The sequence below is a fragment of the Xenopus laevis genome, chromosome 1S, assembly GCF_017654675.1.
Source record: "Xenopus laevis strain J_2021 chromosome 1S, Xenopus_laevis_v10.1, whole genome shotgun sequence".
Taxonomy (NCBI): domain Eukaryota; kingdom Metazoa; phylum Chordata; class Amphibia; order Anura; family Pipidae; genus Xenopus; species Xenopus laevis.
In genome coordinates this window covers 139,550,257-139,565,293 of record NC_054372.1, presented here as the reverse complement: position 1 = coordinate 139,565,293, position 15,037 = coordinate 139,550,257, and the positions used below count along the sequence as shown (strand labels likewise).

At 35.1% G+C, this 15,037-nt stretch overlaps 1 protein-coding gene across 3 annotated transcripts in view; it reads left to right on the top strand.

Moving 5' to 3' along the window:
* LOC108707097 (scavenger receptor class F member 2) overlaps nt 1-15,037 on the top strand; it is a 137,956-nt gene that overhangs the window by 119,781 nt on the left and 3,138 nt on the right. For 2 of the 3 annotated variants that reach the window (XM_041580266.1, XM_018244054.2), the window contains exon 10: nt 14,024-14,176. In XM_041580266.1, the coding sequence (XP_041436200.1) occupies nt 14,024-14,176 (153 nt within the window). The remainder of the gene's footprint in view (nt 1-14,023; nt 14,177-15,037) is intronic. The other variant, XM_018244055.2, reaches the window with a different exon arrangement.

Below are 15,037 nucleotides of genomic sequence, written 5' to 3'. Positions count from 1 at the left end.
ATTAAATTTGCGCAAAGGAAAATTTGTTTGCACAAGGGCATAACTTTTCGCATTGCCAATATTTTATCTGTTACTGATGTTTATTACATTCCCTCTTTAGAGTTTTAAAGAAAGATGGAAAAAATAAAAATTTTTAGAGATTTGTAGAAAATCACCTTCTTTACAGAAGGAGAAAATACTCTATTTATAGTAATTTAAATGAACTATTTCTCTTCATTTAATTTATATCCAGAGACCTAGATGTACTGTGTATAATTTATTCCTAGTTATTTCTTCCCTTACTGTTTTCCATAATATGTATGCGAGTTGGGTCATGCTCTTCTGCTTTCATTTCTTTCTTTCTTATTTGCTTTCATTGTCACTTTATAGATTATTAACTTGGCTTTGCATCTGTATCTCTTGTTTACAACAAACACCAGTCTGAATTAGAAAGCTGTAATAGAAAAGAGAAGTATTGAATTTCAGGTATTGTGACTACATCGTTTTGAGCACTAACATGTATGACAAATGATTGAAAAGATAAGTGTAAACTACCATCACTAAACTAAAAACAAAAAAATCTAACATTTTCTGTGAAATGACAATTCTAGTAGCAATGTTGATTGTATGAGTGGGCCAATTTAAGAGCACTGAAATTAAGCTGTTTAGCATGAAATATGTCACTAGTGCAGTAGTTTCAGTAATTCAGTAACCTTAATTTAGTCTTTAATTAAAAACCATAGCGAGAATTTACATGTTTTGATAGCAAACTGTGTTACCATGGAACAAAACTCCAGATTAAGAGAACACTACATAACTGTATGACATAATTCATATTTTCACTACATATATTAACCAATCACGTGGGTATATATACAAAATATTATGCTTTGCTGCCAGGAAAGTTTAATCAAACTGTTATTATTTTAACTGAACGTAGACTGCCTATTATATGTCTATAAAGACACACTGGGTGTTATTTAAACAAAGAAGGCATTCATTTTAAAAAGCTTCACAGTCAAAGTGCCTGGAGTTTCAAAACACAGGAACCAGCGTGTCATTTGCAGAACAGTTCTACTACAATTTATATTCAGAGTCAGAGCAGTAGTTTTAAACATTTGAAGGCTAGACTGTTCATACTGCTCATCAGATTTAGCTAGAGAGTAGCCCTGCTCTGTGGTCTTCATGCAACTTATCAATAAAACCGACATTCCAAAAAAAATAAAAACATGGAAATGAGTACAGTTTCATGAAATATAGAGTCACAAACCTTTCTGTTCAATTCTCAACCTGTTTGGGTACCAGTGTGCCAGTACCAGGATCCACATGCAACAATCCATTCGACAAAGCACATCAAATTTCAAGCCTATGTAGCTCTTTATCAGTATCTTGAAAAAGAGTCACATAGATTTAAAATTGCTACTCTGTGCCAAAAACTGCTAAATAAAGACTTATGTATTCAATTGTTGGAGTGCTGTTGAATGTATTGTTGCTTATGATATATGGCCTGTTGAGGACTGGGAATTTGATTATGGCAGAGGAAACTAATTCACACAACTTTTAAAATGTACAATGTATAAAATGGTATCAAAATAAATCAAATGCCTATAGATTTTAAATAAAAAGAGCAATGTCATAATGACTGTATCATTTATATGCATTGGCTAATGTTTTAATTACAAAATTCCTATTGCTTTATATTTGCACCAAACTGGGCATAGACTGTCATTGAATACTTGTATTCTTTTCAGATATCTGTATTTCAGGTTCTGCTGAGTCACTGTTTAAAAAGAAGAATGTAGTAAAGCAAAATACCACTCCACAAATCAGCCCTTTTAATGAGTTTTTCTTTATCTCAAAGGCTGCAATTTAGGGAAGGGAGGGGTTTGTATAAACGTAGCTCATTATATATCCATTTAAATTAGCCTGTCTACAGGGGAAGGAAGGGGGTAGTTAAGGAAGCTGAAGCATCCAAACCAAAATGTACAATAAGATTGGGAAAAGTTTAATATGTAAAGTTTTAAGAAAAGACATTACGATAATATGATATAATCCTATAACTCTGTTGGGAAAGGCAGTCATGAGAATTGAGGAAGGCAGCATATTTAGACATAAGAGGTTTTCAAAAACAAGATAAAATATAGGGGAAGGTTATCATATAATAATTCCAAGTGATTCTGTTTGACCAGGTATTTGTAGGACCTGATCCATCTGGCAGATAAAATTGAAGGAATACAGAAAGAACAGGAAACCTGTTAGAAATATTAGAGTGAAAAAAAAATTGTTTATTATTATTATTAGTAGAATATACAGTAAAGAGAGCTACATTATATACTATGTATCTTTATACATAATATCTGTATTATATATATATATATATATATATATATATATATATATATATATATATATATATATATACACACACAGAGAGGGGGGAGGCAGAGAGCGAAAGGAGGCAATGTGCTCTGTTTTCTGTAATATATAAGGTTGTTACAAGTCACTCTGCAGTGATTTCCACTGTGAATTCTAATGACCTTTTAGCAGGGCTATATTAACTTTTAATATCTACAAAAAAAAACCAAATAATATTAACCTTAGTCTAGAACAGAAAACACACGAATTAATAGAAAGCAACTGTCATGGAGTATTTCTGGGAACTGTAGCTGTAGAGCAACAGGTTTCCAATAAAATTCTCACCAAATTCAAGGACCTCACTAAGACCCAATCCTCCAGAACAGCCACCTGTCTAGCTAGACTGACCTACCTCATTCTTAGGAATTGTGGGAGCAGTGGAGGAGGCATTGCTCAAATTAGTAAAGTATTTGTTTTGAGTTCCATTGTTATCTTTAAATATTATTATGCACTTTTAATTAGCCTGGGCATCTCTCTGGAGAGTTCTAAAGTATGGGATTATACACTGTCTGAGGATTGCCACTTGCCACCCTTCTTGATTTGTCAGTATATTAACGCAGATGCATCTCCTTAGCTTTTGCTGTACCATTGACGACATATATATAATTTTCCCACTCCCCAGATGCCCCATATACACACACTTGTGAGTGGGGAAAGAATTCATTGCTCAGGGAACTTATTTTATTATTTTGCATGTGATCATTGCAGTCATTGTAAATTCTTCCATATATTATATAGTTAGCCTGGCCAATAATATGACCATTCAGCCATCCTGTTATCTTGTCAAATCTTAAACACATAACATCATAATCTCCTGTCTTGATTGTTATAATCTCCTTCTTGGATACATTGCAACATCTAACTTTAAAGGGTGCCTACATTATCCTTTTTTTGGTGTATAAATATCTTGTATTTGTTAATGTAGGCAATACTTTTTGTCAGTTATGTAGCAATGACCCAACAAAGCATCAGTAGGAACATTTGTCCTTTCCCAGTTCTTTCATCTGATTACTAATTTGGAAATTCCCCAGGATCCATTGGTTCTCATATTTAATGTGCCTGCTGTAAAGAAGGGAATTTTAAATGCAGCCAGATGCTTTGTAGAAATAGACAGAGAACCTTTACTAACATGTTTACAGTGCAGGCTCACACATATATCATCTACAGAACAAATCTGTGTCAAACTAAATGATTAAAGTCCTTATATTAAACACAAAACTCTATTGGGTAACTTAATTTGTTAAAAAAAAAACAGTGCTTGTTTTTGTTAATCCACTTCAATCCAGATTCAATTTGATGAGAAAGCTTATCCCCTTATCCAGTTACAGATTTTCCCATAGAGCCAGATACAATTCATTGGGAAAAACTTATCTCACTCTTTATCACATGGAAACTCTACTGAAGTTTATGGGGAAAAAAATCTAAAACTGAATTCGGACAAAAGTTCTTATCTTCCAAATTGATTCTTGCCCATTGGTTTTCACATTAGAAGCCATAAAATTATGTTTCCTGTGGAACTGGATCTGCCCCATTAGTTGACGCCAGCTTTATATTCATTAGTTGTGTTTAAAAAAAATAATCTACCTATGTTTATAAAGAAGAATGTTTAAGTGTTTTCATACCATAGAAAAAAGGGTCATCCTACAGTCTATTCAGAAAACCTATTATGATAACTCAGAAAGATCTATTCATAAACTCTATTGTCATCATTACTCAAGGGCATCTATAGTTTTTTGAATCCCAGTACTTTTGCCTACACCAGTGAAAGTTCTCATTTTATTTCATTTTTGTTGCATCTTCTTCTTTGTTTTTATTTACCTTCCATTATGTTTCATGGATCTCACTTTCTATTTAATTATCTTATTTTCATAATCTTTGAGATGCTTGAAAAATATTGATAAAACCTTTTCCTCTTCTGCCACCATTTGTCTGCTTACCAGTTCTTCCCTAATGACTTCATTTCCCTCTCACTCTTCCAGTAAATAGAATAATTAACTTTTTCCCATTTCTAGGCGCTTTCTCCCTTTTTGATTAATCTTCTCTTCCTCTGTCAGACACTTTATTTTACTTATTCACTTACTCCTGTTATGGAATTTGTATGTAAGTATCTAATAAACATGCATGTGCTACTTTTTATGCTGCTTTTTAAGCAACAGAACACTTTGGAGGTAGAAAAGAGAGGAGACCCTGGTTACTATCTCCCTTATGTGACAGTCAAAGGTCCAACACACACAGCAAACATTATTTAACTAACTTTATCATCTAAGAGTGTCTTGCTTCAAAACAGATGTAGAATGGTCATATAAGAAGAGATTTGGAATGAACTGTCACATTTAACACATTTAAAATGGTAAAGAGCTTCAGCCCTCTGAAACTCTTCATCCCTACCCTAACCCTAAATAGTATAAGAAACATGCAAAGCTGGTCATTTTATCTTGGCCCTTTGCCCTGTGGTCTGTTGCTGTGATATTATACAAAATGCATATTGTGCATTATTATTTAGGTCGACAATCCTTAGAGTTTTTCTTAGTAACAATACCCCATCTCTATTTTGAAGCAAATGTAATATTGTCTCAGTCTGCCGCTAACAGTACACGGTAATTTGCTGTGCCATAACTTCCAAAAGCATTGTAAACTAAGATGTGGTTCTTTGTGGCCTTTTTTTTTTTTTTTTTTAAATCCCAATCTAATCATGGTCATTATGTAGCATACACAACAGAAGGCAAGGAGGAGAAAAAAGCATTCCCTGTGTCTGATTTTATTGCCAGAAGCAACTGTTATTTGACTTGAATAAAATCCCTTAGTCAAAGTGCCTGTTTTCATTGGCACCCAACATTTGCCATATGTTTGGGTTATTATAAATGTTATGTTTCAAAACTGTCTAAATGAAGGCGAAGCTAAGTGTGGCATCATTGCCTAAAGCATCATACAATACAGTAACTCTAATTTCAGTGTATTTTATCAATTAAATGTCCCTATCTGCTTGTCTTCTTGAACATATTCCTGTACCTACATTTTTGCTTTACAGTAGATGTACTGAAATACGACATGACCTTGCTAGGGAACTGTTTTACAAGAGAAAATAATTTGTGTAATGAACATATGCTTTTCTGTTTTATAAGGTATAGACACCAGTCTCCCATCTGTTGTTGTGCTACCACTTGATATAACTGTAGTACAATATGCAGCAAGACCCTCCAGTGGTGAATTAAACCCATCTGTACATCCCACATCAGTGAGTGAGCACTTGCTATTTAGCCTTAGTATTCTATTTGCTGGCACAGAGGCATACTTTGGTTTGCTTTAGAAACATCATGGCAACAAATGTTAGGCACTTTGTAGCTGCTTGTAAGTATTAATAATACCTTTGTTCATAAATAGCCTACTTAAGATGGTTATACATGTGCCTAATAAAAGCTGCCGACTCATCACCTGCAGTTCATTGGACTGGGGCCCTCAAAAAAGCCTGTCTACCATTATCTTGTTTGACTATACAGCTTGTTGATGGCTAAATAGGGCAACCCTTGTTAAGCTTGGAACTTTTTAAGGTTACTAGCAACATGTCATAGTCCATTCTCGTAGAGTATGAATTGCTTGATTTTGTTTTGCCTTTGTACAGTAAATTACTGTAGATGAAGGTGGCAAAATTTCTGAGTTTACTACCAAAAAGCCCCAGGGAAACTATGTTTGTAAATAAGTCTATATATATATATATATATATATATATATATATATATATATATATATATATATATATATATATATATATATATATATATATATATATATATATATATATATATATATATGGAGGTGACAGAAGTTTTCATCTGGTATTAATAAAACATTGCAGATAATGCTTCATTTAACGTTCATTGGAACACATTGGTCATTGTTCTAAAGATTGATTCTAAAGATTGATGTAAGAATGGTTTATTATGTCACTTAACAAGTACAATAACTGAGAAATCAGTGGAACAATGCTTACAATGTTACATTAGTCTGTATTTTTTACTCTAGAAATTTATGGGTGAGCTTCATAATACTGGATGGCTCATCCTCAAATATTTCGTGCAAATTAAAAAAAAAATCCTCTAAAAGCTTGATTTATAGATTTTACAAAAGGACAAATCTCATTGACTTCTACAAGACCTACAAGACAGCTTTTAGATGTCAAAATTATGTAATTTTTTGTTTGTTTATTTGTTTTTTAAAATAAATTATGATTTTTTTTCATGGTTTAGAGTGATTAGTATAATCCACAATTTTTTGTGCTAAAAATGTGAATTTGTGAAATACAAACATTAGTAAATTAGCCCTTAGGAGAAGATTTTTTTTTCCCCTTGCACAATGGTCTCATACAGGATTCTCAGATCCACTGTTCGTGGGTCAAGCAAGCAGGCAGCTGTTTCTAATACTGGTAGTAAATTGAGCTGTCACAAGCTATTTGTTGTTGTTGTTGTTGTTGTTAATGGACAAAACAGACTGGGAAGCAAAAAAAAAACATCTCTTCTACATATACTGTAAGATAAAGCATAACATTTATGTTCTGGGGTTTGCTGTTGATTGTGGTTCAAGGTCAATAATTTCTTATTACTTCTTTGAATCTATTTGTAGTCATCTGTCACACAGCTATCAGTGTTCCTGCATGATATTGTTAATTACGCCTCTGTAAATATTATACGTAAAACTCAGCATGACAAGTGTCTAATATAATACAGCTCATTTATCCCGGTTGATTTCTGGATATTATTTCCCATGGATTCTCATGTCTTCAGAAAGCATGGGAAATATATTTAGCAAAACACAATACCTTACTGATATTTTAAGAACTGTATTGCATTGCTGTGTGAAACATCAGCAATCCTTACATTTTTATTACATTTCTTTGGCATTCCAGAACACATTAAAATAATATGACCATCATAAGGTTAAACAAGTAAATATGGCTTGAAATGGTAGTTTTGTTAACTTGCCAACATTCTTATATAGTGAAAAATCTTAGAACTTAATTTAGATGCTTTGTAACTTGTTATTGTGGAATTTTACCACCAACAGCCTAACCAATATATTATATATACAGAGGGAAAGAGAGAGAGAGATTGAGAGGAACTGTAGGTGGATAGATAATTTAGAGATGCCATATTAATGATAATCAATTTCCCCTTGTTTTGACTCAGTGGTTATCTGTTTACAACTATTTTCTTCTAAAGAGATTTCATGGTTCAATTTCATAAATTGTTGGTACAGAGAGTAACACAGTTCATTTTCACCAGTATTAAGATTAAGGAGCATATTTATTTAGTCTAAGTATTTTTTCCAGCGAAAACGGGCGTATTCGTACAAAGTAAAATCATACGATCGAACGATTAAACCCTTGAATCGTTCGATTCAAAGGATTTTACAAAAAAAACTTTGACTTCTCAAAACTTGCCCAAAAGCCTCAGATACGTTCTAGGAGGTCCCCCATAGGCTAAACAGCAATTCAGCAGGTTTAAGGTGGTGAAGTGTCGAAGTCGAAGTTTTTTAATGAGGCAGTACTTCGATTTTCGACTTTTTTTAATTCGAATCTAATTTTGGCCTATTCGATGGTCGAAGTACCCAAAAATGACTTCAAATTCATACTGATGGAATAAGCACTCTACTTGAGTCACCAAGAATTTTATTTCCTTATCGATGATGTGCATATTCATTTATTACTTATATTATTAAGGCTTGACTGGATTGTGATGAAATCAGACATACAAGGCTCTTGTATAAATGACTACACATGGGCAGAATCTTCCTCAGTATGATGCGATGTGGATAGCTGAAGGATTAGATGACTGAAATCTGTTTTGCTATATTCATTGTATAATTTCTTGTTTCTACATTCCAACTTGTGAGGTACCTGACCACTTGCTACACTTGCACTTGCTCCATTTTGATCAATTACTTCTCTTTGTAGGACATGCTGCATTTGTCGCAAGGTAACATTGGGTCCTAGAGGTTAAAACATATGCAATTTCTTTTGCATACTATGGCATTTTGCCTTTGAAAGTCAATCATGCATTTGGCTATTAATCTTTTATTTTTAAATAAAATATTGTATAGTATGTTTTCCATGTGCTTTTGCCTTGAAAAACTTTTTGACATTAAAGTCACAGAGCATGTAGTAAGCTAGGATGTACAGGTACATCTATTGTAGAAGGTAAGACTGGTATTTCGGTCCATATGCCAAAGAAATATCTTGGTTAAAGAATGAATTAATGAAGTACAGACAGCTGGCTGCTGGAGAAGCTATTGGAAATGAAACTTTTCTTTTTCATATTTCAGGAAATGAGCGGATATATGTTAGGCCTTGTTAATCTTTGTTTTATCTAATAACAAATTCCCATGAAATCAGAGGTTTGGAAATGTAATGCTTCAGGAAAGGGTATCCTATCCACTAACTAGTTCATTCTGTGCTACACTCTTCGTTTTTTGACGTGCTGTCATTGTAGTTTCTAGGCAAAACTCGTTTCCCTTGTTTCATACAATTGTTTACAGGTGCCGTGTTTTGCATTTTAAGACATTTTTTTTGGGAGTCTGTGGGCTTGCAAGTTCTTATATTGCTAGAGGCACGTGATACAGTATTATGTTTAGCAAGGACATTTTTCTTATATTATGGCTTTTTTATATGTTTTGTTATTTTCCTCTCTGAAATGTTTTTCTCCTGGGATAAGCAACCTTCAGCACTCCAGCTGTTCCACAACTAAAGCTGACCATTCGTACAAAGATATGTTTGGGTAGTTTGGCCAATTTCAGCTTAACTGCCTGGCCATCATTGGATCTAAAGGCCCATAGGGGTACATATTATATTACAAGAAAATAGATTTATAACAATTGGCACTTGAGAATATGTAATATAATTTGCCAGATAGTTTTGCTTTTGTCACCTGGTGTTACAGTAACAGTTGGCAGTGCCTGGCAAGTACATTGTGCTTCAAATTAGACTAGAATTATAGAAAAGGAAAATGCAGTGGTCCATAAATTTGCAGGAATCCACATTCACAGATTATACAATCCGACATTCTGGTAAATAGACATTACTCATTCTAAAGTCCCAAACGCACATTTGAAAACAAATCTGCCAACATTCCATAGGTCAAACAGAGACACTTTGTATAGAGAACTGTCATATATTTTGTCAATGTCGATTATGGTTAAACCACCGGAGTTAGAAATATTAAGAAATACTAGTTCACCCTCTTAATCTGCTCTGTTCTATCAATTAATTCTACTTAGATTGTGGTACAACATCCCAAACTAAAAAATGTATTTATGAACCAACACAGTGAGTCCAAGCATTTTATGTAACACTTCACTAAGCTGGTCATTTCTTCCTCGTCTGCAGTGTTACTTCTGCCCCTGTCCTTCACTCCTTGCGTGACCATGGAATTTGGTTGTGCTGTATGTTTCCAAAGCTAAAAGGCCATCACTACTATACTGAATGATTAGCAACGACTGTTAGTTTTAAGCCCATCAAATTTGGTTACAGTATATGATCACTTTGTGAAAGTGAGAACTTAAAGAGGATTTTATTACACTTAGCAATTTTTCTCACCAAATATTTTATGATCTCTTAGTAACTGTCTTTCTCAATTACTATTTGAACAGCGTAACACACTTTGTGATTACTGACAGATTTTCCACTAGGTAGATTGTTCGGATTTTGCCCAACTGTGTTTAGACAGATTATTCTGATTAATGGTTTGGGCTACCAGCAAAAAAAAAAAAAATTGAAACCCTTAACAAGGGTAGCCCTATTTAGTCATTAATGGCACCTGATAATGTCTCATATGGTCTCAACTTTATTTATATGGAGGCTGTTAGTGATGTGCGGGCTGGCCCTATACCGCGGGACCCGCAAATTTACCCGTGGGTCGGGTGGGTTTAGGCTGACCTTGCACTCTTCCTCGCGGGTGGTGGGCGGGTACAGGTTGAGCTCTTCTCCTGCTTTCCCCGCCTGCCACCTTCAACTGCCAGCTTCTGACTTCCGGCTTTATAGCCGCGCACCTGCTCGCCCCGCTCCTTTTGTGACGTCATCAGCGGTCTGGGTCGGCGCGGGTCTATAAAAGGAAACCTGGAAGTCAGATGCAGGCGGGCATGGGTTGTGGGAGGGCGGGTGCGGGTCGGGTCTGACCCGCATATCACTAGAGGCTGTGGATGGGTTTGTTGAAACTGCTGTGTTTGTGTGAGGCTCTTACAATTGTCAAACAATCAGCCAAAAAAGCTATGCTTTGCTTAACCATTTAGCTATACATTTTAGCCAATGCTGAAAGGTCAGATCTGACCAAACCTGTAATTGAGATGTTATTGCATTGTCTGACTAAACCTGTAATTCAGTGTAACGGGAAAGTCAGTTGTTTTTTTACCACAGAAACACTCCTCGCCTCTTCAATACAAAGAATACACTTGTCTGGAATAGTCTTTAGTATCCTGAACATATATATAAATGTATAGCAGGATTTCCAGCTGCAGATGCCCTGGATCATTTAAACAGGCTGCTCTCATTATAGCAAAACTTGGACAAGTGCTCTTGCAGACTGAGAGCTAAAGGTCAGCTTGTATCACCTATTACACTGCTTTAGTGAGAACATTTGATCAGAGGGATTGGAATAGCATTCTGTGCTGCTGCTGCTGCTAAAAGTCTGACTAAAGTCAGCAGAAGGGCAGAGAATGCCTTTGGTATCCTATAAATGTATTTTTATTGTTTTGCTTCTTGTATCAAAGTGGACAAAATTTGATTGGAGTCCATTGTTGATTTTGCTTTTATTTCTTTGCTACAGGCTCAAACTGCAGGCACATATAAAATACTTTACCCAGGTCAGGGAGTTCACTAAAAAAAATACCCAGTATGATGGACAAATCAGGCAGCATATTTAGTTGGCTCAAAGGTCAAAGGTTTTCACATGGAATATATTTTATAGAAAGAAATAAGCCAATTAAACTGGGTGCATGTTTATCAAGGCCACGGGAGTGCTCAGCGCTGCGTCTTCTCCTGGAGGAAAATCCAAGATGGCAGCACCCATGCGTCCACGTGGGTATGCTGCGGCGCTGGCGTGATGACATCACCGCCGGCACCGAAATTCGAGATAAAAAGGTGCCCTGGACCCTGAAACCTTGCCCAATTATAGGTTTCTTTCTGCTAAAGTACCTGGGTGTTATTTTGCTATCTATTTCTGTTTGCTGACCTCTGCCTGTTCTGGATTTTGACCCTTCGCTGCCTGCCTTGTGAACTCTTGCCTGTGACCTGACTACGACTCCTGATTAACCCTTTGGCTACCATGACTTGGACTTCTGCCTCTGGGCTTCCTCCTTGGTCCGGATTACTCCCTTTGGGAGCCGCTAGGCCCCCTGAAAATGTTATAGAAATATTGACACTACCTGAAGAATCAATTCTATTATTATTTCTTAGATTTTTATAGGCTGTTAATATGTTGGCAGAGTGAAGACGTTTAAAGGCAGTTAAGGGCAAGAGAAAGTTGTAGCTCCTCCTCAGAAAAAAGTGTTTCAATAGCCAGAATAATACATAAAAGAAATCCCTACTGCTTTAATATAAAATAAATTAGGCAATAGGTTTAGACTAGAAACTTACTAATTCTAGCACTGACTTTTTATTGATTCATGAAATTCCTATGGACTTTTCGTTGCACAAGAGTTTGAAGTGTGTTATATTAAACAATATATTCATGTGTTCTTATTTATAATAAAGGGTATCTCCGCTGTCATTACACTGCAGTGATAACAGTAGTCCCTGAAGTGGCAGTTGTTCGTGCAAATTTAAAAATATATTCATTTAAAGTACATTTATATATTTTGCCTGAAGATAACAGAATTTAAGATTTTTGGAGGCTAATGTAATCCAAGTATTTTGTAATTAAACTTGTTTTCCAGCTTTTATTATAGTAATCATGACTGTTGCTGAAAATTGATATTTTATTTGCAATTACTGAAGCGATAGATGATGATCTGCAATGGTGTTACTGCTGTTCTTGGCATTATTATATAGCACATGTTAATCTGCGGATAATTGCATTACTCTTTCTCTCTTTTTGCCCTTTGCTTTCCTTTTTGTTACCACTGGAAGTTAAATGTTGGGTAAGTAACTCTATGGCATGTAGGAATTTTATGTATAAAATAGTAAGTTTGTTTGGGTGTTCTTTATGCATTGAGACATGGCATGACTGAATGCAACAAACTTTTTAAGGCCCATTCTCTCATCCACTTGAAAATCAAGAGGTATTTTTGGTTGGTTCAAAAGCCATAAGGCTCGAGTGTGCAATAGCCTTGCATACTGCACCTCTGGGTTGTATCTCATGTTATTTAATTTTGCCATAACATAGTCACATGACCAACCAGTAACAAGTGTCAAACTGCTAGTCCAGTTTATTTGGACTTAAAATGACCAGGGGCCATCTTTATATAAATGTAATCATGTACTGCCCACTATTCTATCTGACCAGATATCTGATCAGATTTCAGCATTTCATGTAACAAAACATGTACTTCTGGGTATTCTAAGGCCCTGCACTTACACTCTTACATAGTATAGCAGGACATTTTGCCAAAGGTCAAAACAGTCACCTCCTGGTTTTCTAGGGTCTTTTATTTTAAAGATAAAACACCACATTTCTCAGGGAACAGAGTGTAAATTGGCAAGTATATTTTTGTTTGGTTTATGTGTGCAGAGATTTTGTAGAGTGTTCAAGAAACTGCAAGTCCAACAACTTAGTCCATTTTGTCACAAACTGCTAGGAAGAAATGGTAAAATGCAAGAAGAATTCATTAAATAAATGATAAAAAATAATACTTCTTTTGCATTTTTATTGCATTAATTGCATCCTTATACAACTTGTAAAAGTTGCAATATGCGTGTATAAGCTTGTTTGTTACCATCTTTGGAGTTTTAAAATGTAATATAATGTCAAACACACAAGGCTATAATGGCTTCAATTGTTCAGCCACCAAAGTCACAGAAGAAATCTTGACTGCAGGTCAAAGCTAAAAATGGTGGGATGTTTCGGGAAAGGAAGAGACATGTGGATTATGTGGATGTGCCAAAAATTATTACAAAAGGGTCCCTTGGGTAATAAATCTGTTTTCAGCCTCCGTTGCAAAGGGAGCCCCTTCTTCAACATTCTCTTACCATACAGTACCCACAATTCTACACCATGTGTCTCATTCTTCTATTAGATTGTAAGCTCTGTTGAGCAGGATCCTTTTTCCATCCAATATTTGTATGAAATGTATATGTCTGATTTGGGATTTGGTTTTACATTTTAATTATCTGTGATAATTTCACTTTAAGATGGAATGTGACACTGTAATGATTATGTTTTCCTATTTTAAAAAAAGGCTGTCTCTCATTCAACGACTGTATCATTCTAGAAAATCTGTAAATGTGTGGCATTAAAATCACATGTACAATTCCAAATAATGGACCATTTGAAGTTTTTTTTTTATAAAATTGAATCTAGCTCAATATTTTTTTAAATAATACATTGATTTTTAACTACTCAACATAGGTTTATTGAGGAAAGTATGTAATAACATAAAACATCTCCTGCAACCTTCAACTGATATTTTAAATTTGTCATTGTTTTAGTAGCCCACCATGACGTTGAGAACACATTTAACTGCAGCTTCATTAAACCTCCATCTGTTGTAGAGCAGCCATCACCTTCATGGTCTTCACGGGGTTCATTTTCCTCCTTTGATACAACTGATGATGGGCCTGTTTATTGTGTACCTCATGAAGGTTAGTAAAAATAAACATGTTTCCACAAAGTCATTCAAAAGCATAGCCAGTACAATGTATAGTATATGTATGAAAACGTAGTAAATGATTGCTCCATGTGTGCAAGATAAGCAGTTTACACAAAATCACTCTAATGCTGTATTCCCCAACCAGTGGTTCGTGAGGAACATGTTGCTCACAAACTCATTGGATGTTGCTCCCAGTGACCTCAAAGCACGTGCTTATTTTTAAATTTTAATTTTTGGTTGCATAAAAAACAGGTGCACCAAACAAAGCCTCCAATAGACTGTCAGCCCAGAGGCTTCCACAGTCCTTGTTTGTCACCCCTGGAATAATTTTCATGCTTCTGGTGCTCCCCAACTCTTTTTATATTTGAATGTGGCTCATGGGTAGAAAAGGTCGGGGACCCCCACTCTAATGTCTTCATTTTGGTAGAATAAGGATTTGACATTAGAATTACTTCTTCACTTTAATTCAACCTGCCCTAAAATGTACCGTTAAGAGATTAAATTGAACACCCAAGAGACCATCTAGGATTCTTTAGTTTTATATTGAAAAATGTTTGACAAATACACAGCCATTTGTAATTTTTTTTATTGTGTATTCTAATAATTCTTTGGGTCATAGATTGTGTTTTGTAAAGTGACACATACATAGGACACCCATGAGTAGCTCTTCAAAGAGGGCCCTCATTTTTTGGTCACTGCTTACATGTTATTTAGTCTCCTTTCTTCCACTCTCAAAGGCTTTATTGCTGAGATTCTTACAGAACATCCAGACTACAGGGTTTGCACTACCACAGGATATCTATTCAGTGAGAAAGCTGTCTAAAAAAAGATGATAATAGTGCATACAAAACAG